This window comes from Microcaecilia unicolor, chromosome 1, assembly GCF_901765095.1.
Source record: "Microcaecilia unicolor chromosome 1, aMicUni1.1, whole genome shotgun sequence".
Taxonomy (NCBI): Eukaryota; Metazoa; Chordata; class Amphibia; order Gymnophiona; family Siphonopidae; genus Microcaecilia; species Microcaecilia unicolor.
In genome coordinates this window covers 731,520,327-731,545,872 of record NC_044031.1, presented here as the reverse complement: position 1 = coordinate 731,545,872, position 25,546 = coordinate 731,520,327, and the positions used below count along the sequence as shown (strand labels likewise).

The 25,546-nt window shown below is 44.2% G+C and overlaps 1 protein-coding gene across 2 annotated transcripts in view; it reads left to right on the top strand.

The window, feature by feature from the left end:
• ELL3 (elongation factor for RNA polymerase II 3) overlaps positions 1 to 25,546 on the top strand; it is a 137,515-nt gene that overhangs the window by 93,177 nt on the left and 18,792 nt on the right. The window contains exons 4-9 of one of the 2 annotated variants that reach the window (XM_030189642.1): positions 207 to 370; positions 14,219 to 14,484; positions 15,459 to 15,583; positions 19,321 to 19,414; positions 21,509 to 21,929; positions 24,928 to 24,985. In XM_030189642.1, the coding sequence (XP_030045502.1) occupies positions 207 to 370; positions 14,219 to 14,484; positions 15,459 to 15,583; positions 19,321 to 19,414; positions 21,509 to 21,929; positions 24,928 to 24,985 (1,128 nt within the window). The remainder of the gene's footprint in view (positions 1 to 206; positions 371 to 14,218; positions 14,485 to 15,458; positions 15,584 to 19,320; positions 19,415 to 21,508; positions 21,930 to 24,927; positions 24,986 to 25,546) is intronic. The other variant, XM_030189643.1, reaches the window with a different exon arrangement.

Here is a 25,546-nt window from a genome sequence, read left to right as displayed (position 1 = left end):
AATATGTGAAGATGAGGGTGTTACTGGGTGGCCATCGAATGAGATCATCTCCAGTATGAGGAAGAGATGTGAATATTGGTGTACTGATTACTTAAACACTCTTTGTCCTCCATCCTTTGTCTGGAAAGGTAATTCTACCAGGAGACATTTGTAGCAAGCGTATAAATGACTATAATGTCCTAGACTTTTGCTTTTTTCTATCGTAGGTGCGGCCAAAACAAGTTGGATTGTGTAGGCAACATTCAGGATAAAATAACCATTTGTGCTACAGATGAATCCTACCAGCTGACTCGCGACAGAGTGTCTCAGGTGGAGAAAGAAACATGGAGTAGGAGCGCCATTGAGATCAAACCCGGAGCCCCATATCGCGGTAAGAAAACACTGATCCTCAGCCCGTCCGCTGAAATTAGGGGCCGCTCCTTATGTACTGTACCCACCGCCTTTCTCTTCATTCTGGTGCCGCAATCAGTTTGCTGGTTAAAAGTACGCAGTCGGTGTAGGTTTTGAAATACACCATCTATCATTTATTGCGTTGACTAGCTGTTATTAATTTTTGAAACATAAGCCGGTCACTGAGTAGTTAGCTCGTTTTATTGTATGGAAGATGAAATGTGACACAGTTACCTGCTTGGAAGCCTCTAGGGAAGTGGAGGGATGTTGTTCAAGATGTACTGTGCTGAATGGAGGTTGTCCTCTGTAGGTGGGGGAGGGGGATTTTGCATACTTGTCGAGCCCCATGTGGCTACTGTCTCACTGTTTCTGTGGACAGCCCCATACAGAGATCTTCATCAAGATCATGCCAGGTAGGTGGGGCTTCAGGTACCCTGAAGGAAGAATTGTCTCAGAACTTAACCATGTCATGACATAATGACATGGTGCTCTCACAGTGCCGCCCCTAATAAGACCTGTATTATAAACATGAGGGCAGTGACAGCTGACCCTGACTCATTGTGTTACAAAGTTTAGACTTTAATAACATTTGATAGACCACCCATCAAACATTTTCTTCTGGGTGGTTTACAACATATAAATGAAAGAGATATTGAAGGGTTCAATGAATTCAGCAGTAGAGAAAAGTAAGAGAGATGATTAGATCAGTAGCTGCAGGAACTGAAAGATCCATCATTGGGCACAAAGACAGATGGCTAGGAAGGATTATGAATCCTGAAATAAGGTTTTCAGGCCAGATTTGAACCTTAGAAAGGACTCTCCAAGCCTTAAAAAAAAGAGGGGAGAGTATTCCACAATGTGGATCGGTACAGAGAGAAAGGACTGTGAGATGACTGGCTTGAGAGGAACGAAGGGTCCTGTCAGAAGCATAGGGTCACAGAGTTACGTCCCAGAGTGACAAGCAGTTCTCCTTTATCACTGGGTCTGTAGCAGCCTCCACCCTGAGGAGGTCCTTCATGCGTTAGTGTTGACAGCTGAGGAATAGACCCCTGGTCTGTAAGATAAAGAGATTGGTTCTCAGTAAATATGGATAAATTAAGTGTCATTGTGTATGCCTTATACGTACCATACACACAAAGGTGCCCAGAGGGCTGATTGTGTATTGTTGTTAGTAATGTTATATTTTATTGGCTTGTAATCGCTTCAGGTTTGTTTGAACTCTTGACTGATGTATTCCACACTGAACTTAAAGGTTGTTTGTGGAATATGAGCATGTATCAGGGCTTTTATGTGCTGATGAATGCCCGCGAGTATGCTGAATGTGCCAGGTGGGTTTTGCACCAAGTTTTGCCCACACATAGAGCTTGTGTGCACATACGATTTGCGTGTGTCTATGTTGAGACGAGAGCAACACAAGAGCTGTTGTTGAATCTTGCAGGTCTTCAGGTTCCAGCAGCACACCTGGAAGCTTGTTATGAGATGTTATACCTCTAAGGCACATCTGCCATCTGTTGACATCTGTCCCAGGGAGGGCGAGGGAGGTGGAGGGGAAGGAAAGCTGAGGCAGTGAGTAAGCACAGCAGCCTACAAACATATCTGCATTCCTACAGGGAACATAGAATCCTCTTCAGCCATGTTTCGTAGCAGTATATTTTCAATCGTAACTGTTTTTGCATGTATTGGATTAGGATGTGGGTTTAAAACCCTAGAATATGTACATACGCTGGTATGTGCATATGAGGGTTTGTGGCTGCAGTGTGCATGCAGGTGAAGGTTGATATGTATTAATCTGTACATGTGTATCTGCTCCACTGCTTGTAAATGTAACGTGTGTGCCTGCTTGCTTTCACTTGTGTGTTACATCGATTGCTAATTTTGTGTAGGTGATGAGTTGATTTGTGTGTTTGTATGCCTTGGTGTGTCTGTGACTGCGTGTTTGCATAAGGCTGTATGTATATTTGGCTTGTTGATGTGTTGGAATGCAGTTATATATATGTTCGCATGTAGTGGGACTGTCTGTACTTGTAGCCTCTGCAAAGTTGTGTTTCTGCACATCGAGCTGTATTTCTGAAAGCATCCTTAAAAATCCTTTCTAGTAGAGTGACTGAGGTTCATCCCATTTGTGTGCCCCGGATCATGCCTGTAGGGGGAAGTTGCGTGTTTGCATTTGGGGGTGTATGTGTGTTCATCTGGTGGGCTCATGATTCATCCATAGGACAGCTGTGCCTTCTAGAGGAGATGCAAATTGGCACAACATTGCTGTTTTATGAAATATTTACTGTAGTCTCATTCAGCTACAGTCTTATCTTTTTAGTCTAAAGCTTTAGATGTGGTAAGAGTGTTAGTGTTATGCAATATTTATACATAGAGAAAAATAGAAACATGTAGAACATGATGGTAGAAAAAGGATGTAACTCCCAGTGCTGAACTGCTTCATCCTGCAGTGCCATAGACCTTCCCCTCACTTGGGGCACAGGATCCTCTGTGCTTATCCCAGGATGCTTTGAATTCTGATGCTGACTTTTCTTCCACCATCTCCCCTAGAGGGCTGCCGCATGGATCCATCATACTTTCCATGAAGGAAAATTTTCTGATGTTTCTCCCAAATCTCTACCCTCTTTGAATCTCACTCTAGGAAAGCTTGTTCGTTTCTACTGAAAAAGGCAGGCTTCTTGTGCCTTATTTCTGTCTATCAGGCATTTTGGCGTCTCTTTCTCTTCTCCCTCTATTCTATATTTGGTCAATATTCAAAGTGATTTTTAACCAGGCAGGAGAGTCTGAATATCAGCACTCCTGCACTGGGGTGGTCTGTAAGTGGAGCTTGAGCAGAGCCTACATGGAGCTGGTTCTTAACTGGTTAGAGGTAATATGCAGACTACTAAGTGGTTAAGTAAATAGCTAAAGTTAGGACAATGCCAGTGCCTGGTTAAATTCCGGGTAGCAGCGTTAGGCTTTTGGGTGCCCTTTCTCTCTCTCGCTCATGATCCGGTTTCCCTCTCCCTCCCAACCCGTTTCCAGGCCTACCTTGTATATCCCTAGTGGTCTAGGGAGCCCTACAGGCAGGAGCAATGCCCACTTGCCTGTCGCTGCTTTGGTTACAAAATGGCTGCTGTGACCCCTAGTGGCAGTCTCCTGGTACTCACTACTACCATTGATGTATGAGGTAGGCCCGGGTGGGGCCTAAAGGGGAGGCAATTGGAGGTGGTGAGGACACCTGCATTCCTTATATAGTTTGTCTGGGATCCACATAAGCTCCGGCAGCCAGCAGCCCTAGAGATTCAGTATCGGTGCCCAGACATGGCCCAACATTGAAAAACTGGAGTTAATTTTGCCCATAGTGGTCAGCATTTAAGAAATACTCTGACCGCTGAAGGCTGAATATTGGCTGGTATATATTTAGGTTTAAGTTTCCTCTCACAAAACTTTGAGTGCTTGCTCTGAGACATTTTAGTAGCCTTACGCAGTCAGATTAGCTTGGCATTCCATCTGTAGGGCTCAAGGCTACTTTTCAGTCCATTTTTTTTTTCTTTTTATATAGTCAGTCTGTTCCCAGTTCCTTTATGGACATGAATGCCACCTTCTGGGTGCCTCCTTTCCAGGACCTGGGCAATTCTTGCTTTGCAGACATTGGGTGCTTGTTCCCAGAACCTGGCTTCTTCCAGCTGTGCACAAGTTTACTGTCGCAGGCTTTTGCCAGGAAAGGGTAAACCTCGCCTGTTCAGGACTTGTTGTTCTCTGAGGGGCGTTTCATTTTGCTACTTTGGGGGATGAACTGATTATAGCTTCTTTCTGAGAATTAACTAACAAGCCTCTAGTCGGAGGATCTTGTCCCCTTCGTCTATTCACTAATTACTTTTTGAAAGGCCCAATTAACGTGTTTTTCTGTTTATTTTGGGGCACAGACAGAAGGTGGGGGAGGGAGAAGGAGGGGTCAGCTGCTAAGCACAGGAATAGAAGCCCTTCAACTAGGTTTTTATTTGAATTGTTTAAATCCCTTCTGCTGATGTTAGACGAATTGTAGCAATATTGAAAGAGTAATTACCAGATGAGCAATTCAGTATTTTTCTGTCATTAGGAATGCCCCTTTCTATATTCATCAACTGACAGCATTAGCCAAGCTGTCTAGGACTGGGCCCCAGTCGGGTGTGGCCTGTGGGAGGTTGTAGGACCATATGCAAAGGCTTATTAGAGTCAATTCAAGAAAGATTGCCTAAAGTTAGGTGCTAATTCATCTGTCAGTATCTGATTTTAAAAAAATGTTTATCCGGTGATTCCAAGATGGCGCTCTGATCGGACGCACCTGAGTTGGCTTTCGAGGTAGCTCCGTTGATCAGCCTCTTCGCTACCGCTGTAGCCTCGTCTTTCTCGATGGGGAAACGGAGGGGAAAAGTTAAGGAACATCCCTCGGTTCCTGAAACATCTTCGGCGTGGCGGCAGACGACCCTGCGATTCTTGAAGCAACAACCGGGTCCTCGGGGAACCTCGACCCCTTCTGCAACTCTCGATGCGTCGGCGTCGATTGAGAGCGCTAACGGGGCTTCCCTGAGCCCTGTGGAGTGCATTGCTCCGCCTCAGCCTGGGAGGGAGTTGCTAACAGCCCAAGCAGTGACGGATACCAATGGGGTTCAACCTAATCTGCTCGAGGGAAGGTCTGCAGCGACAGAGAATGGACTCCAACCAAGAGAGGCATTAATTCAATCAGCTTTACAGGTATTACCTCAAGACATTGTTTCTAGACTATCTCATGTTGAGGCTCAAACTCAATCCCTCCCTGGTGCTAGTGGCGTGGTTAGACCAGCAATTGTGACATTAGAGTCACTATGGGACATGGTTTATAACATTCAAACCTCTATGCAAACTACATTAAAAGAAAATACTGACAATATAAAAACTCTTTCTGATGCTGCGCTACTCCAAGCACAAGTGACTGCACAGCAATCCTCGAAACTGGAAAACGTGAATACTAAGTTGCAAGAAATGGGAACTTTAGAAACTGCATTGGTTAAGGATAATAATTTTCTGCACAAACGAATGGAGTATTTGGAGAATCAGGCTAGGAGACTTAACCTTAGGTTTCTTAACTTCCCTAAATCTCCTCTAATTCCACCTGTTGAAATGGTAAAAAAATATATGGTGGATATTCTTGGAATGGATAAGGACTCGTTACCCCCCATAACACGGGCCTATTACATCTGGAACCCAAAGGGGGGCGATGGAAACCCCCCAGTAGTGGGAGATGGAATGAATCTGACTTCATTCCTCGAGAGTTCACTGGAAATTATTACCCAGAGGTCAACTATGCTGGTCACTTTTGTCCTGGAGCCTGATCGTAATGCTATACTAAGACTTTCCTTAAGACATTTAGAAAATCTGTTTATGGGCTCAAAGATCTGTATTTTTCCAGATCTCTCAAAGCCTACACAAACTAGGCGCAGGGCTTTTTTTGGAGCAGCGTCCTAGAGCGTTGGCATTGGGAATAAATTTTGTATTACGATTTCCTTGTACATGTAATTTACTGTTTGAGGGTAAACAGTTTCAATTTGTAGACCCAAAACAGTTAAAACAATTTCTTGACGCTAGAGTAGATATGAATGTTGTATGCCCTCCATAATTAGCAGGCTAGGGTCGTTAACCCGAGGTAGCAACCGTTAGATTATTTTCTTAAATACTTTATGTTATCTATGTTTCTGAATTCTTGGAATCAAATTTTCCTTAAATTGTGGACGAATAGGCCTTAAAGGGTTTTTTTTTTCCTTATTTTATTATGGATTTCCTGATTGTAATGCCGATTGCATACTCAGTTTGTAGTGAAATGTTGAAATATATTAATCAATAAATAAATAAATAAATAAATGTTTATCCACAGAACTAAGAGAACTCGGTATCTCAGTGCAAAGCTCAACACAATCCAACATTCCCCAAAGGTTGACCTATCCTGATTCTGAGCAAGATGTCGAAGTTTCTCTTGGTTTCAGCCTGTGGAGATTGTCATCTTCCATCACTGCATCCTTCCTATTACCAAGTCAATGTCTGGTAACAGGAAAGATTGACATAGAGAGAGGAGGAGCTCAATGAACTTCTGCCTCAGTAACTAATTGGTTTTCAAGTCAGTCCTTAGGATGTACCCAGCCAGTCAGGCTTTCAGGATATCCACAATGAATATGTATGAGATAGATTTGCATGCATTACCTCCATTGTATGTAAATCTATCTTATGCATATCCTTTGTGGATAGCCTAAAAACCTGAGTGGCCAGATGTCTTGAGGGCTAGCTTGAGAACCCCCTTCTCTTAAGGTTTAAATTAAGAGCTAAGCATTGGATCCCTTAACATTGTGGTTCTCAAACCTGTCCTGGGGGATCACCAGCCAGTCAGGTTTTCAGGATATCCTAATGAATATGCATACTAACATCCAACTAATTATTGATTACAAGTTAAACCTTTAATTGAAATCTTTATTCAAATATAATAATGACCATAAAACATTTACCAAAACACAACCTGCCTGTTCTGTGTACTAACTGGCTAAGATATTATCACAGACACAAGATGCAAAGTTTTGTTTCTGCACATCGAGCTGTATTTCTGAAAGCATCCTTAAAAATCCTTTCTAGTAGAGTGACTGAGGTTCATCCCATTTGTGTGCCCCAGATCATGCCTGTAGGGGGAAGTTGCATGTTTGCATTTGGGGGTGTATGTGTGTTCATCTGGTGGGCTCATGATTCATCCATAGGACAGCTCCAAGATGTCCTTTACCTTCGACAGGGAGGATCGATGAGAACACCGCCTGCGCATCTAGATGCTTCACCCTCTGACCCAAAGCCATGAAGTCTTGTATGATACGTTCAGTAGGATACTGTAAGCCACATTGAGCCTGCAAAAAGGTGGGATAATGTGGGGTACAAATGCAATAAATAAATAAATAAATAAATACTTAGCTGTATCATTTGTGCCAACATGGATGAGTAGCATAGGAGCGTGGTCCGTAGGCTTGATGAGTGTAGGCAATCTTTCCACAGTATCATGAATCTTGGCACCCGGCAGACAGCACTCCTCTCTGGACAATATATCCGGCCGGCAGATGGGCGCTTCGGTATCCCTTAGAAGTGAATCTCCAACCACTACTACCTTTCGCTTTCTTTGGGCCAATTGTCCGGCTGTGATGGCATTTTTGGTCATTGTTTCCTCCTGTTTTTTAGATGTTTCTAGCTCTTCTATCTCCAGGGCTATGAACCGATTCTTTAGCTGAATAGAAGGTGGAGTTGGAAGATTGATCTTGTGGGACTTGGCGACCTGCTTCCAGCTGTGCTCTATCTGCCCGAGATCTTTTCTCCCTTTGCTGGAAGTCCTCAATGTTTTGACCTGTGTCTCTGGGTCAAATTTCTGGTTGTCCCAGATGTTTCTTAGCCTTACCACTTCTTCTCTTAGTTCTTGTACTTCTTTCATGAGGGACTCAATGTATGTACATTTATCACATGAAACCAGAATCTTGTCTTGGTCCAAGGGTTTGGTCTTGACAGTGGTAGAAGCTGTACTGAAAGCTTTAGGGGTTCTTTGTTTCTTTACCATAGTTCCAAATGTAGGGGCTGTAGTACTTGTGGTAATAAAATATGCAGCCCGTTACACAACTACCTGTTATTTCTCCTACTCCTGTTCTATGGGATATAGGGGGTAGGTAGTTAATGTGTAGATTTAGGGTAAGAACTGAGAACCTGTTAAGATTTACTGTGTGGATGTAACTTAATGTATGTATCTATTTGAAATTCAGTGATTGAATTATACTGCCAATACGGTACTGCCAACAGTGAGAGAAGCTTGATGAACAAGTTTAAGGAAGAGAAGGTAGATTGGTATCCTGTGTGATATATAATGAGAATAGCAACCAGTGGATATGTTAACAGAGGTCCTTTTTATCTAGAGCATGAAGCCCTTGATGCTGAGTAGAAGGCTGGGGATATACTGTGATAATGAATGGTTTACTTTTCAGAAGCAGTTGTAATTTGGGTGGAGTTAATTAGTGATACGTAGTGTATTTAGGAAAGCCTATATAGGACTTGTCAGTCTTGGGGTGGGTGGGTTGATGTTAATTATCTATTTTAGGAAATACTGCTGGATATGTGAAATGTATTGTGAAGTTGATATGTTGAATAATTGATATATCTTAGCCAGTTAGTAGATGTAACAGACAAGTTGTGTTTTAGTAAAATTTTTATGGTCATTGTTATATTTGAATAAAAATGTCAGTTAAGGGTTGATGATTAGTTACAATGATTAGTTGTAAGTTATTACCAAGTTTAATCATTGTTAATTGTGATTGCCTGGGTAGATATTATTTAATAAACTAGTAAAACAGGCCCGTTTCTGACACAAATGAAACGGGCGCTAGCAAGGTTTTCCTCGGAGTGTGTATGTTTGTGAGAGAGAGAGAGAGTGTGTGTGTGAGAGATGGAGTGTGTGTGTGAGTGAGAGATGGAGTGTGTATGTGAGAGAGAGTGATTGAGAGAGAGAGAGAGAGAGAGAGACAGTGTGTGTGTTTGTGTCCGAGAGAGAGTGTGCGAGAGACAGAGTGTGTGTGTGAGAGATTGTGTGAGTGAAGAGTGTATGTGAGAGACAGAGAGTGAGTGTGTGTGTGTGTGTGTGTGTATGTATGTGTGTGTGTGAGAAAGTGAAGCCTTCAAGCCTTGAAGCATTCATGCACTCTGTAAGGCTCCATCTTCTCAATTGACAACACATAGTTCTGGAACGTTGCAGGAATGCTTCAAGGCTTGAAGGCTTCACTTTCTCGGCTTCAGAATGTTGGAGGTGCGTTTTATTATATAGGATATGCACAAGAGAGATTTGCATATAATGGAAGTGCCGGCAAGCAAATCTGTCTCATGCATATTCATTACCTACTTACTTAAGTAATCACTTTCATCAATATATATTGTATCAAACTACTTTATTAGACATATACATCAAAATACATATAATTTATACCATGTAGATATTCTTTAAAATTCTAATATCCTAACCTCATCTCATTCATTCATCCAATACATGCACTCTTTCCTAGCGAGGGTTCCTCCAGGGCCGGTCAGTATGTATAATTAAAACACAGAAACCAGAAAGTTAAGGTCACTACCCCTGAAGACGCACTACGGCGAAACACATTTGTGTAGGGTGTGGCAGGAGTCTGGATTTGTACCTCGAGTGGGAGGAGAGAAGTAAAAGTGAAGGAGAGGTGTCTCGAGGAGTATGACTGGAAGATAAATGGAATAACAGCTAAGACACATGTACAAGTGATGTTTGAAGAAAGTGGAAATCAAAATAAGTTGGAAAAGTTGAGACTCAAATTGAATGCTCATTTCAACACACGAGAACTGAGGCAATATGGCGATCGGTAGTAGCCAATTGCAATTGCAATAACAAAAGATAATTGGAACTGCAATACCTTTATTATTGGAATTTAAAGACCATTATAAGGAATGACAGAACTGCAATGATTTTGTCATGAGTTGATATGTTATAATATTACTTGATACTGATGATGATGGTGTAATTGGTGCCAATAGGGTCCTTGAGGCGGATAACAAAGAGCATTAAGTGAGACAACCGAGTACAACGTAGTTGGTAGGAAAGAGTGCATGTATTGGATGAATGAATGAGATGAGGTTAGGATATTAGAATTTTAAAGAATATCTATATGGTATAAATTATATGTATTTTGATGTATATGTCTAATAAAGTAGTTTGATACAATATATATTGATGAAAGTGATTACTTAAGTAAGTAGATAATAAATTGTAATCAGATTGGAATTTGGGAACTCAGTAAAGATTTTTATGCATGTTCACTAGAGATATCCTGAAAACCTGACTAGCTAGTCGTCCCCCCCAGGACAGGTTTGAGAATCACTGCCTTAACATGACAGAGTCCCGAATGTATTCTGTACGGAGATTTTGGGTCATGCAAACTGTGTGCATAAATTGCTCTGAGGCAAAAGCCAATTGTAACTGAGCTGAGCAGTTTAACTGGGAGAACTTGTAGTCAGCTCCTGTACAAAAGGGGACTGGCTGAAAGCTTTGGGTTTTCCTGAAACTAAAAAGAAGGGAGCAACTGTTACTCTGGGCTGAACAGGTACAGCAGGTTTGCTGAGCCTGCTGTAAAGAGCGTGTAAGCCACAGGGGGAAGGAGTAATGTCTAAGCATTACTGACGAGTGAGGGTGTGGATTCATCGTAGGCCATGATAACCCTTCATTGGCCAAAATAAGAATTATGCAATCAGGTGGTTTAGAAGAAGATACCTATGCAACTCATAAGCTTATCTCTTTCATTGTGTGCGGATAGTTCTCATGCTGGCAAACATCAACAGTCAAACGCTCAGAATTCAAGATGAACTAATACATTTATCCACAAGCATATGCCACAGATAACAGCTTCAAAAAAGGGTGCACTGGGGCCATCAATTTTCAATGAAGAATGACTGATTGATTTTCTTTCAGTTTTCTTTATTGTTAAAGGACAACTTAGAGCAACAGTCAACCAACACAACACAGCACATGAACGGGCCTTGCAGTAATTTGTGAACTATGCTCTTTCGTAGCCCAAAACTGGCTTGTTAACTCTATCATCCTCACACCTACTTCTTTCACCCCTCCTCCCCTACAGACCTAGTTTCCAAAACATCCTCAGGGAGCCCATTGGTTCCTTCAGGTACTGCACCCTCATTTCCCCCACCCCCATACCCCCAGAAACAGGCATCTTATGTTTGTCCACACACACTTTCACTATTCCCCTCAGCCCCTATATTGATCACCAAACTTCATGCCTTGGCAACAGGTTCTACAGATAATCCTCCTGTATTGCTTTCTGTAGCTCCATGGGCATAAGGTTATGCAAAGCATTTCTTCAGTGCCAATAAGTGGGGTTGTGTCTTTATCAAATTCTGCAGAATAATCTTTTTCCCCATTATGACTGTTTTTCTCACTCAGACATGTTCATAGGATATAAACAGATTTTTACTGCTTCCTTTAGTTATCAGGTAGTTAAATTACAGAATTTGGTACCTGCAGGGCCGCCGAGTGACTGAGCGAGGCCTGGAGCAGGGCTGCCGCCGGGCCTGGAGCAAAGCCCACGCACCCCCTCCCCAGGATTGCTGCCAGTGCTGCCCCTCCTAGGATCGCTGCTGCCCCCTCCCCCCCCACAACTACAAATACCTTGGCTGGCAAGGATCCTGAGGCCCCACCAGCAGAAGAAGTCTTCCTTCAGCCTGCTGTTCACTCTGCTGCAATTGCCTGCCCTTTCCCTGCGGCTGCTTTTTCTCTCATGTCACGCATGCTCACCGGCCCTGGGTACCTGTCATGAAACGCCTAGCCACTCACCTGGGTTACACCAAGGCCTTTTAGAGGGTCTATCCCCAGCACAGCTCCATAGCTCAGGTCCGCCTGCACCTGCTACTTGTACTGTACATTAGCACCCTCCTCCCACTGACTGGGTCACAACCACCTGGGTCACAACCACCTCTGGGCGAGTCTCCCGCACTCAAATTATCCCCAGTGATTTCTAGGTTACTGGAGACACACTCCCAGTGGTCCCACAGTTCCCAGAAAGCACTCGTAGACCCAACACAAACCACCAGGATTTTTTATCAGTCCAGACAAGCAGAACGAACAAAGAAATTTGTTTATTCTCAGAACTTGGAACAGTGGACAAAAAATGTGCAATTAGCAAACAATAACAGGTAACTGAATTATGGATCAATTATAACACTAACTGAACAATGCAATGCCATCCATTTTTCGATGGTACTAATAACTTTGGAAATTATGTTAAATTCTGATGAAAATGAAAGATGATGAATAGGTATCATAACTGCAAAAATAAATGCCTAAATTTTCCAATTCAAAACCAAGGAGTCATTTTACAAAACCACAGTAAAAAGTGGCCTGCGGTAGTGTGGGCGGGTCTTTTAGGCGTTCGCTGGGCCAGTTTTTACCGAAGTTGAGAAAAAGACTATTTTTTAATGGGCCGGGAAATGGGCCTGCGCTAATATTAAAACTAGAGCGCGACTGTTTATGGCCTGAGCCCTTACGGGAACCCATTGACCTAGCGGTAAGGGCTCATGTGCTACCCATGTGGTAACCATGCAGCATGTACCAATGTGGACACGCTGCCGGTTACTGCTGGGAAACCGCCCCCCCTCCCATGGTAGAAAATAGAAAATTATTTTCTACCATGAAATTTGGTGCATCCAAAACTCTGAATTACTTCTGAGTTGATGCACTTCCCTGGCGTTAGCCCTCCTGCACCCTTTGTAAAAGAGTCCCCAAGTGAGTACACAAATACATTTAATGGAGATATAGGTGAACCTTACAGAACACCACAAGAAATACTCCAGCTATCTGAAAAACAATTATGCATCTTAACTCTATATGATCAATGTTTTAGGAAATGTTGAAACCACCTTATATGGACAGACATACCTATGTATTCCAAAATTTGCAATAAAATTTCATGATCCACCAAGTTGAAGGCACTTGATAGGTTGAATTGAAGGATCAGTGCTTTTTTACTATTACAAAGTAGTTGACGAATACTGTCCATTAAAGAACCAGTTATAGTTTTGGTACTAAATGTTGATCTGAATCCAGATTGTGATGAATGTAAAATATTATGTTGATCCAAATAATCGAACAACAAAAAAGTGCACAAAAGGGCCTCCAGAGCTAGAATGATGGTACAATCTTTATTGAAAGTGACCCGACACGGGCCATGTTTTGGTGCTCGACAGCGCCTTCCTCAGGGGTTGAGATGAATGTTCCTTAAGAGTCTTACAGTTTCAAACTGATTGTACTAAATACTTTGTGTTAAGGTTCAATCTGAAAGACACCTGGTTTAAGTAATTGAAACTGTTGACGTCTCTTCTTAGTTTCTCTTGTTACATCCGGAAATATCTGGATTTTAAGACCCCAAAAAGATTTATCTCTGTTTTTAAAGAACAATTTCATCAACCAATCTTTATCTGGGGCAAGAGTAACAGTAGCAAGCAATGTTGAAGGTATCACAGTTTCAGTGTCTGAAAATTCTAAAATATCTGAGACATCCAAAGGTAAATTATCTTGAACCAAATCTTTTTGTTGATCCTCCAAACGTTTTACTGGAAGGTAGTACACCTGAGAAAATGGAGGAATATTATCTTCCGAAACTCCAAGAACTTCCCTAATATAGTGTTTAATCATTTCTCTAGGAGGTACAGAAAAGACCTTAGGAAAGTTCAAAAAACGCAAATTATTAGCTCTCATTATATTCCCGAGGGTTTCTGCCTTCCTACGAAGATCTGTTGTATCTTTAATTATAATTGCCAGTATCTTCTGAATATTTTCCAAATCTTTCTCCTGTTTTCCAACCCGTTCTTTTAATTGCTTAAGTTCAGAGTCAACAGTTTCCAGTCTTTTCTCATAAGAGGAAAATCGTTGCTCCAATTTTTGAAACTGGGGACATAATTCCTTGCCTGGGTTCGCAATTATGTGAAGTTTTCAGTCCCTTCCCCTGAAGAAGCCACACACGGGCTGCAGAGCTCCTGTACATCATTTTTGGTGGAAAATCCATATGTTGGTGCAGAGTCCAGTATTCTCCAAGACCTTTTGTGATCATTCAGGATCTGCATTCTGTGTATGTATGAAGGAATGCGGGAGCACTCAAAAGCAAGAAAGATATATTCTTGTCAGACACCAAGTATCAGATAAACAGAAGTTCTGGAGGACATAGCAAAATTCCATAGGACAAAATTTGTTTTAGTGGAAAATAGGAAGATTATAGATTGTGGGGTTTTTTTGTGTTCATTTTAGGTAAATGTGTGAAGATTCCAAAGAAACACGGACTGGAATCCTCCGAGGATGGTTGCACTTCTATCAAACGCCCACACATCTTTTTGACGCCAGCAGCCAGGAAAAGCCATCCTGCTCTGAACAATAGCGAGCCCAGGCCCCTTCGGGAATGGCTGCTGCACTTGCTGGCACTGAGGCCTCATCAGAAGCTGGAGCTTCTCCTACGACTGGAACGGGCGAACGTTAACCTGCAGGACCAGGCAGAGCTGCAGTCTGTGCTGGAAATGGTGAGTGAGAGACACTCCGTGTTGACATTAAGGTTAGGCTTACTGAACTGTTCCCCATCCCCAGTGTTTCCATTTGGGATCTGTTCTCGAGATATAAAGAAATCCTAGGACCACATCCATTCGCCACAAACTAAAATGGTCAAAAGATTACTCTGAATCAACCAGTGGACCAAGTATCCCCAAACTTGATCTGCGAGGGCCACAATCATTTCAGGATTTCTACAATGAATATGCATGAGATTTGCATACAGTGGAAGGAGTGAATTCAAATAGATCTCATACATATTCATTGTGGATAAGTTGGTATGGCAGCCATGTTAGTCCACGTTTAAAGGTAATAAATAGAAATGAAACAATAAAAAATCAAACATGGACCTTTTTTATTGGGCTAAATACATTTTTTGACTAGCTTATGAAATCAGTACCTTTTAATTCGGGTTATTGTGGAAAACCTGAAAACTAGACTGAATTGCGGCCCTCGAGGATTGGACTTGGGGATCCCTGCTGTGGACCTTTCCCAGAGAAAATCCATCCAAGTTTCTAAGGTTTGACATTTTCTTTAGCACTGAACAGGTTTCAGAAGGTTATTCAATCCTTTTTTTTTTTCCTACAACCAAAACTGAAAATAGTTCCATAAACTCTTTAAATTAATGTATTGTTAACTTCCAATCTAAGTTAACTGAGACCACTTCTGTGGAAATGTTTGAGTCCGTCCAGATACTTTTACTCTTCTCATTCAGGTCTCACAAAATGGTTCCAACCATGCTTTGTGTTCGTTGATCCATATATACAAATATGTAGACATTTTGGACCCTGTGGGACCTGTCTGAGACAGTTCAGTATTGGATTGATGTGGCATGTAGAATGATTATTTTGGAAGCCTTACTTAATCCAGGGGACTAAGCTATCAGCAGATATTGAAACAATGGTAGTGTGAATTTGGATTCCATGGATGGCACTCTCTTGTGCTTTAGGTAGGAAGGTTCAGTCGCAAGGAAAGCAGCTATACCTTGAAGGAAGAGCTCTTCTCTCAGGTGCAGAAGAACTGGCTGGGATACACAGCTGAGGAGAAGCAGCATGTGGCACAGATTTTGCTCAGGTACAGGGGAACGGGCGGTGGGCTTCGCAGATTGTCATGAGAAACTCTCAAACTCCGATTTAAAAGCTGCTGAGCATCCAAGTGAAAGGATCCACCTAACAACACAATGGCAATGATGTGCTGGAAAGGGCTCCTGGGACCCCCTGATAAGCTATTTTCTGAATACAAACTGTGCCTCAGCATATTGAAGCGGAGCTGTGCACTAGCTCATTGTAAAGAACATGCTGCTGCTGGGGCAGCCATGTGCACAGCAGAACACTCAGTGATGTCGCCATGTCCCCTGTTCCTGCAGTCAGGTGGACATGCTGACATACTGCTTTGTTCCTGCACTGCAGCAGAGCAAGCTAGCTGATGATTGCACGGTCATAATCTTATGGGCTAGCCAAAGGGGTACTTTCACCTGGAGCTTATCTGAGGAGGCATGAAATCAAATCAAAATAAATAAGTTAAATGTGAGAACTCCAATACTGATTTATCTTGCTTCCATGGGCTATAACAATGGGACACGGTACTTTGGGATGGGATTTCTTCCTCTCACCGTTTTCTAGTGACTTAAATTTAACACAGGTCACTTAAGCAGAGATGCCAAGTCTCTTTCATTAGGAGTTTGTCACACTCATTTGAAGTATTTTTTTTCACTCTCACACTCTCTTGGCCCCTTCTCTTACTCATTAGGAGTGTGTCACACTCGTTTGAAGACTGTCTCACTCTCACGCTCTCTGATCCCCTTCTCTCACTCATTTGGAGTATATAACACTCAAAGGCTCTCACATTCTATTAGCCCCTTCTTTCACTAGGAGTTTGCACTCATTTAAAGGCTCATACACCCTCTTAGCCCACTTCTTTCACTATCATTTAAAGGCTACTACTGTTACTTATCATTTCTATAGCGCTACTAGACATACGCAGCGCTGTACACTATCTCTTCAACAAGGCATAGCACAATGATCCATCATAGGAACAGTAACGCATCACCACTTACCTGATATTCCGAATGTGATCTCTCTATACCTGATTGCTTAATTCTATTATGTCATCCATGTTCTTTATATAATACCAATTGTATCTTTTACTCTGGAATGGCGATTGCCATGACGGAACATTGTAAGCCACATTGAGCCTGCAAATAGGTGGGAAAATGTGGGATACAAATGCAACAAAACAAATAAACATGTAAGAGACAGTCCCTGCTCGACAGAGCTTACAATCTAATTAGGCCAGACAAACAGGACAAATAAGGGAATTACTTAAGGTGGGAATGATAAAACAGACATGGGTACTGAACAAGTGAATAGGAGTTAGGAGTTAAAAGCAGCCTCAAAAAGGTGGGCTTATAGCCTTGATTTGAAGATGGCCAGAGATGGAGCTTGACGTACTGGCTCAGGAAGTCTATTCCAGGCTTATGGTGCAGCAAGATAAAAGGAACAGTCTGGAGTTGGCAGTGGAGGAGAAGGGTACAGATAAGAGAGATTTATTTATTTATTTATTTTTGCATTTGTATCCCACATTTTCCCGCGTATTTGTAGGCTCAATGTGGCTTACATAGTACCGGAAGGCGTTTCGCTGCTCCAGTGAGAACATTACAAAGTGTTCCCGGGAAGGCCCTTCTCTCATTAGGAGTGTGTCACGCTCATTTGAAGGTTTTCTCATTCTTACTCTCTCGGATCTTACTCTCACTCATTAGAGTCTCTGTGCCAGTGGATTGATCCTAATCACCACTTTCATGAGAGGGAACCCTAAGAGGATGAAAACCAGGGGCCCTGATTACAGGAAGAAATCTGAGCATATCTTCCTGTATCCTTTGCCTTCCCATTCCTCTTTCCCACCTCTTTAGTTGCACATGTTGTGAAACCTGTGCACATAATTTTATCCCCAGAGAATTTGTCCATATCGATTTTAAATTGTGAATTGCGGGGATTATGTGTCTCTTATTTTATGTATGTTTTTGTAACGTAAGCCTCTTAGGTTCAAGCAAGTTAAAAATGTTAAAATAAATAAAACATTGTCTCCACTCGGCATCCTTTCAGGGGCTCCAAAGAAAAGCAAATATTTCATGCTATTTTTTTTCCATATTCAAAGCGTCATGATACATTTTTCTAGATTAATACCATGGACAGCCATCTAGAAAATCTCACTTTCTCATCTGGGCAACTCTCTTGCTTTGGGATGGTTCACTCTTGGCATCTCTGCTTAAGGGAGGAAGAATTCTGGTTACCTGCTAGAAAGAGATTTTGAGCCTGAGTTACCAATAAAGCAGAGAGCCAATTAGGTTTCTGCTTAAAGCTGTAATATCAGATAGTGTCTGGGGCATGGACAGGTGGGGAAATCCTTCTTTGTTGCTGCTTTTCCCAGAGGTCTGCCTTGAGGTAGGGGGTGAAGGTTAATCTCTCTCTAGAACCCTCAGCAGCCCTCACTTCCTGTTTTTAGAGCAGTGCTTCTCCTCCCTCTCCTGGAGGCACACCTACTTGATCAGGTTTTCAGGATATTCACATGCATGAGAGAGGTTTGCATATGTTAGGTCTTCAATGCATGCAGATCTATCTCTTGCATAACCATTATGGTAATCTTAAAAACTTGACTGGCAGGGTGTGCCTCCGGGAGAGGGTTGACAGCACTGTTCTGTAATCAACTTCTTTATAAATATGTAAATAAGCACTTTGTTAGTGACCAGCAGTGGCGTTCCTAGGGTGGCTGACACCCGGGGCGGATCGCCGATGCGCCCCCCCCCCCCGGGTGCAGAGCCACACCCCCCCCCCCCCCGGCGAAAGGCCACCTCCCCCCTGTGAAAGGTCACACCTCCCCCCCTCAGCGAAAGGACACCCCCACCGGGTGCATTTTTACCTGCTGTGGGGGTGCCGCGCACCTGTCTGCTTCGCTCGTTCCATACTCCCTTTGCCCCGGAACAGGAAGTAACCTGTTCCGGGGCAGAGGGAGCACGGAACGAGCGGAGCAGACAGGCGCGCGGCACCTCCCCAGCGGCTTGCACCCGGGGCGGACCGCACCCACTGCCCCCCCCTAGGAACGCCACTGGTGACCAGGAAAGTAAGAGGAAAATGCTACAAGCAGATGTGGTACAAAATTGCTCAGGTATATAGACTTCCATGTGGCTAAGTTCAAATTAAGGGCCCTCAAGTGGGTCCCTTCTGACTCAGGCCCCCTATGCTATAGGGTAGTGGTTCCCAAACCTGGTCCTGAAGGCACCCCAGCCAGTCAGGTTTCCATGGTATCCACAATAAATATTCATGAGAGAGATGTGGAGGCAGTGCATGCAAATCTTGCTCATGAATATTCATTGTGGATATCCTGAAAACCTGACTGGCTGGGGTGCCTCCAGGACCAGGTTTGGGAACCCCTGTTATACAGAGGCTGCTTGGGTGGAATTGAGGCTGAGGCCTTCTTTGCTTCACCAGTTCTGCATCCATCTGTCTCTTTTTCTGTACCACCTCCCACAGCTCTCTACATGTGCATTTCAGAACATGCTTGGCTAAGTATTGCTCGAATCCCTTCCTCCCAAAGTGCCCACACTGTTCTTTACTCCACTCTGAAACCACAGCATCTCCTGCTACTCTAGTATGGAGCCCCACAAGCAGTCCTATCTCAGCCTTACAGCACTGTTGTTCCAGTACTGGACTTTGGCATCACCTTACACCTAAATCACAGCTAAGGTTAACAAAGATGATGCAAAAGGCTCTTTGTCCCTCTCATTGGACTTTCTCTTTTCTCCTGTCCTGCCCCAGGAAACAGTCCAATGGTGTATCAACTCACACTTTCCAGCCGCCACCGCCTCCTTTGCGGAAGCTGCAGGAGCTCCCCCTTAAGTCTACAGAAGTGGTAAACATTATTTCTAATTTACTTTGTGCCATCTGTGAACAAGCCAAAATCCTGGCTGTCTGGGATTGAATTTCATTTGATGATTTGAGACCATGTGGGTGTTTTACAGAGGTCCGTGCAGCAACCAAGCTTTGGGGGGCAGTGAATGCAGGAGAGCCGCATCACAAAATTAGCTTTGGAGGAAAGAATTCTAGATGAAGTTTGAAAGGGCTCTTTAGTCTGTATGTGATAATTGTGCAAGCATGCCGAGACCACAGGATTGAGTGTTGAAGCATGACAGTATTTTTATGAAAATTCAAGACATTATCCCTTGGATTCTATATATGGCACACAAATTTGAGTGCATGCCTAATTTGTGCGTGTAATTTAAGTAATGAGCTAATTAACGCCAATAATTGTGTGCTAAGAATCAGTTATTGACATTAATTGGCAAAAAGTTGGATTTGCGTGCGCTTCTTGCTAAGCGCTATTCTATAAAGATGCATGCGTAAAACCTTAAGTGTGCAACTGTAAAGGGGGTGTGGCCTTGGGAGGGGCATGGGCAGGCCTGGGGCATTCACTACAGGTGCACATAGAATTAGACAATGTAGGGGATCCGCATCTAATGAAGATCAGGTTTCAGTTGGTATAAATTATCTCTATGGCTGGTGTAACTGCTGGAGTGTAAATGTAAGGTGTGCTAATCCACTCAAAAAAACAAAAAAAGGACTTTCTATGGATACAATCAAAGTGGTTTACATATTATACATGTACTTATTTGTAGCTGGGGCAACAGAGAGGGTTAAGTGACTTGCCCAGGAGCTGCAGTAGGAATCAAACCCGCTTCCCCAGGATCAAAGTCCGCTGCACTAACCACTAGGCTACTCCTCCACTAGCAACATTCCACGTAGAAGCCTGCCCTTGCAGATCAGCAACGCGGCTGCGCAGGCTTCTGTTTCTGTGAGTCTGATGTCCTGCACATACGTACAGGACATCAGACTCACAGAAACAGAAGCCTCCGCGGCCGCGTTGCTGATCTGCAAGGGCAGGCTTCTACGTGGAATGTTGCTAGTGGAATAGCAACATTCCATGCAGAATCTCAAATAGTAGCAACAGAATCTCAATAGTAGCAACATTCCAGAATCTCAAATAGGGAAAGGGAAATGGGACTTGATACACTGCCTTTCTGTGGTTTTTGCAACAACATTCAAAGTGATTTACATATTATATACAGGTACTTATTTGTAGCTGGGGCAATGGAGGGTTAAGTGACTTGCCCAAGAGTCACAAGGAGCTGCAGTGGGAATTGAACCCAGTTCACTAGGATCAGAGCCTGCTGCACTAACCACTAGGCTACTCCTCCACTCTACACTAGTATTCTGTCGTGGCATCTTGGCATGTAGTTGCGGTTACAGAATAGTCACTCACAGTGCACCGGTTATAGAATTTCCCCCTATGTATACTTCTAGCACCAGTGACTCTGGAGGTGGGTCTTAATCTGTAGATCAGTACATGAGCTTTGGGTGCTTCCGTTTTGGCGCCAGAATTTCAGCATTGCGGTCAGGGCGCAGATCTTTTGGCTGCAATAATTTTGACCACGCTGGAATTTTGGCATCCAAAAGTCTCCTGCCCCCCACCCTGCCCCCAACACACTGACCTCTGATGCTCGAGAGCAAGACCCGTGTCTGCTCACTGCTGCAGCTGGTGGTTCTTGAGCAGAAGGGAAATGTGGGCTGCCTCAGGCAGTGCCTGCGAGGGAGTATAGAACAGGCTTCCTGAAGAACCATCCTTTTTCACAGGCACCACTTGGGGCAGCCCAAATTTCCCTTCTGCTCAAGGACGCCTGGCTACAGCAGCGATCAGGCACGTGACCTGTTTCTGAGTACTGGAGGTCAATGCATTGGGGTATACAAAATTCCAGTGTGGCCAAATGTTCTGCACACTGACAGCGGGGCTGAAATGCTGGCGCCAAAAGTCGTGTTTCGCTCTAGATGGCAGTATTCATGATGCATGCACCAGTACCTGGGAAGCTCATGCATCACTGGAGAGGCATGCAAACACCCTACTAAACTAGAAACACCAATGACAATCTGAATCCTGTTTTCTCGTTCCTAGTTTCAGAAATGCGGAGCACCTTCAGAGAGCAGAGACAGACACACAAGGAAAAAACAGAAAGCATTACATTTGTCTGCACAGGCAACCATGGACAAACGGTGGCCAGCTCCAGCCATTCCCAGTCTTCACCTTACCACAGAGACCCCAAAGCCCCCATGCTCTGCGCTTGTGAGCCACAAGGGCTTTGTAACACAAAGTCAGAGGCAGCGGAATGCGGTGGAGCAGGAGGACAGGAGGTTGAAGGAGGTGCACCGCAAGCCTCAGGACTTGCCAAACCAGGTCTATCCGTCAAATAAAAAACCAAAGAGACACAAAGAGCAGGAGGAAGAGGAGGAGCAAGAAACCAGTGAGGAGGAAGAAGACGATGACTGGGAGGAAGAAGCAGCCCTCAGGCTTGAACGTTACCTTTCCTATCCAGAAGGTACAAACTGTAGTGCAGTTTAACAATAAGTGAATTCTATTTGTAAGGCATATTGGTTTTCAGAACTGAAACGCAGCGTACAGAGATAGACTAACGTTGCCATTCATTGAGTTTAACTTGCATAAATTACTGATAGAAATGACTGAAGTGTCTATGCTACATTCAAAGGAATAAGCAGTGCAAGCTTAGTTTTAACTCTCTTTCAGGTCTTTTCCCTTGCTTTCCTCCCTCCGTCTGCAGTGTAATTGCCTCGGTTGATGTTAATTCCCCTGTCTCTAGAGCTCTTTGCTTGGAAGTCTCTTTAAAATTCCACTCTTGACTTATACTCCCTGTTCCCCTTCAACTCTCAAATGCCCAGCAGTTCCAACCAGCAGCAGCAGAACTGAACACAAGTCTCAGGTGCTCCGGTACACAACACTGCAACCAGCCACCGTCCCAGCCTAATGAATTCAGTCCCTCGCTGGAACCCTTCAGTGTGTTAGGAAAGAACCCCTATTAATATAGACCAGAATGATATGCACAAAGCTTTACATATACTGAAATGAACTGAAGGGGTCTCTCCGATATACTCTTGCAAGCTTAGGTTGAAATATAACGATAAGTAATTGGCTCAGGAAGCTGAAGTTTTCAGCAGCATTGTGCACGCCACTCAGTGAGTCGTTCTTGGTTTTGATAAAATAATTGAACAAGGCCCTCTCCAGCCCATCATCGGTATGCACCTGCTAAGTACAGTGGACACACACACAGAGTCGACTAATACTTGCACACATAGACTTCCAACAGGAATGTTCTGCACTGCCCAACTGGTTTTGCAGTCTGTCATAGTAATGTGAAATGGGAATGAATGCCATGAACAGGCTCTTACTACACTATAGAGTTTAATTGTGGGATGTGGGACTGTGTGCAGGGCCTCATGTGCATAAGTCAATAAAGACTGAAAAGTGGGGCCATGCGCAAAATAGTCAGTCATTGGTGGGGCCAGCCCTAATTTTGGAGACTTGTGTGCTTTTATTGTGGACAGCGATAGTGCTATATGGGGGCCCATTCATTCCTAGCTATGCCACTGCTTCTACCCTGAGAGAGAGTGAGATCCGCATACCCCAGCTTATGAACAAGACTCATGCCTGTCATGGTACAAGGGCCACCCCAGGTTATTTGACATCCTTGGCCAACATTCAGTCATGTGCCCCATTCCATGTCCTTCATCTCTCCTTCTCTTCCCTTCACTTCCCCATTGCCCACCTCCCGAAGGTGTCTCTCCCTCGTCTCTGATGTATTCAGCATCTCCCATTGCCTCTTTCCATGAAGTGATCAGTAGCTTCCCCTCCCTAATCCCCTCTGAGGGAACAGCAGTGGGGTTGTCAGTCTGTGTTAAAGGACTCACCATGGACAGCACAAGGCCTTGAGCATCCACACATGTTCAAAGCCTGCAGGGTCCTGACCCCTCCAAAAACAGGATGTTCAGAAGGAGCAGGACCAAGCAGGCTGCAACCATGGATGCGCAAGGCCCCGCTCTGGCATTGAAGAGTCTTTAGTAGAGTCCTTGGGTGCTACCCCTAGACAATACTTAGCCCACCTAGGGGGTGATTCTCTACAGGTCACCTAAAGTTAGGCACCTAAACTGTGTATGCCAACTGCAAATTCTATAACAGTAATTATGCACATAATTGCCATTTTACATTTGTAGTGTAAGTCTGCATTTACGCACATAACTGGAAGTCTTCTAAAACCTCAGTGCATAAGTGCTGGGCATTCCCCCTGCCCCTCCCATGTCCACGCTCTTCTTGGAGTTACACAAGTAACTGCAAATTAGTGCCAATTCCAATTATTGCCGATCAGGGGCGTAGCCAGACTTTGGCGGGAGGAGGGTCCAGAGCCCGAGGTGAGGGGGCACATTTTAGCCCCCCTTGGTGCCGCCGACCCCCCCCCCCCCACCATTGCCGACCCTCTCGACCCCCCCTCCCGCCGCCAACCCTCCCCCGCCATCGCTTACCTTTTTGCTGGCAGGGGACCCCAACCCCTGCCAGCCGAAGTCCTCTTCTTCCTTCGTTCTGTTTCTGAGTCTGACGTCCTGCACGTACAACGTGCAGGACGTCAGACTCACAGAAACAGAACGAAGACTTGCGATCTGCAGGGCTTCGTTCTGTTTCTGTGAGTCTGACGTCGGGACGTCAGACTCAGAAACTGAACGAAGGAAGAAGAGGACCTCAGCTGGCGGGGGTTGGGGTCCCCTGCCAGCAGAGGTAGCAGACGGTGACGGCGGGTTGGCGGCGGGAGGGGGAGTCGAGAGGGTCATCAGCAGGGGGGTCCAGGGCCAAATCTACGGGGGCCCAGGCCCCCATGGCCCCACGTAGCTATGCCCCTGTTGCCGATTACTGATTGTTAGTGCCAATTTGTGCCCAATTAAGCAATTAACTTTTATGTGCGTACTATGCACGCCCAAGGCATGTAAATTTGCGTGTGAGATTATAGGATGAAAGGGCTAATGGTCAAGTTAGTCCTGCATGGTATATGTAAAATGAACATTTTAACTAGCCTTCTGGCTTCTAGATATTAACAAAAATCTGTAGAGTCCTGAAAAAAGCCGGAATTGGCAACCGTAACCTCCTGAGTCCTCAGCACATCTGAAAGGGTCCCCTAAATATTTGGACCCTAAGCCTTGATCTGGCCCTGAGTTTATCACATAACTGTTCTGAAGCATTAACACGGGGGTCGGTTATGGTGCACAAAGCCAGTCAGGCACTTGGAGGGGAATCTGGTTCCAAATTGAAAGAGGGCAGTTCACCTGAAATGGATGAGCTGCTGCTTCGGCACCTGGCCCACTGCTGATATTTGGCTCGGAGACCATTTGGGAATAGGAAGCAATGTCAGAACTGGGAGTGAGGCAACCACAGCTGCAAAGGGCCCTGTAGAGCATGGGGAGGGGTCACATCCTCCTCCCCTATTTTCACTTGACGAATTTTAAAAGCTCATAAGTCATGTTGGGTTTGGTTTTCAGACAAGGCACAGCCCACCGAATCTCCTCCATCCTCTGCAGAAATGCCGGATTACTTCCTGTAAGTATGTTTTGTTTTACACCTTCATATTTCAGCCCCAGGGGTGGTGAGGGGATTGGTGTACGGATACCTAACATATTTGTTTGTCTTATCCTAGAGGGCTATAGCTGAGCAGCTCTCATTGGTGCACGTTTCATGGAGGACGATTTGGCTTATGTTGTCCATGCAATGTCCCTGGAGCTTTTCCGAAAGTTCCATGGCCTCTTTCAAATGTTGGGTGTATCTTCTGTTTATTTACTTCTACTAATATCAGCCTCAAGGTTACAGTGCCTGCTGTGAACTCAAGTACAAACTAAAGCTGCAGTTCTCCAATTTTGATCATCAGTACGGCAGATTGCATTCAAATTTATATACCGTGTTTCCCAGAAAATAAGACACTGTCTTATATTAAATTTTGCTCCCCAAGACCTGCTAGGTCTTATTTTCAGGGGAGGCCTTATTTTTCGGGGAAACATCGGGGTCACCCCCCCACCCGAGATCGCCAGCTCTCCCCCTCGATCGGCGGCTCCCCCTGCCCTCAGTCGCTCCCGGAACTAACCTCTTAAATGCTTCCTTTCACCA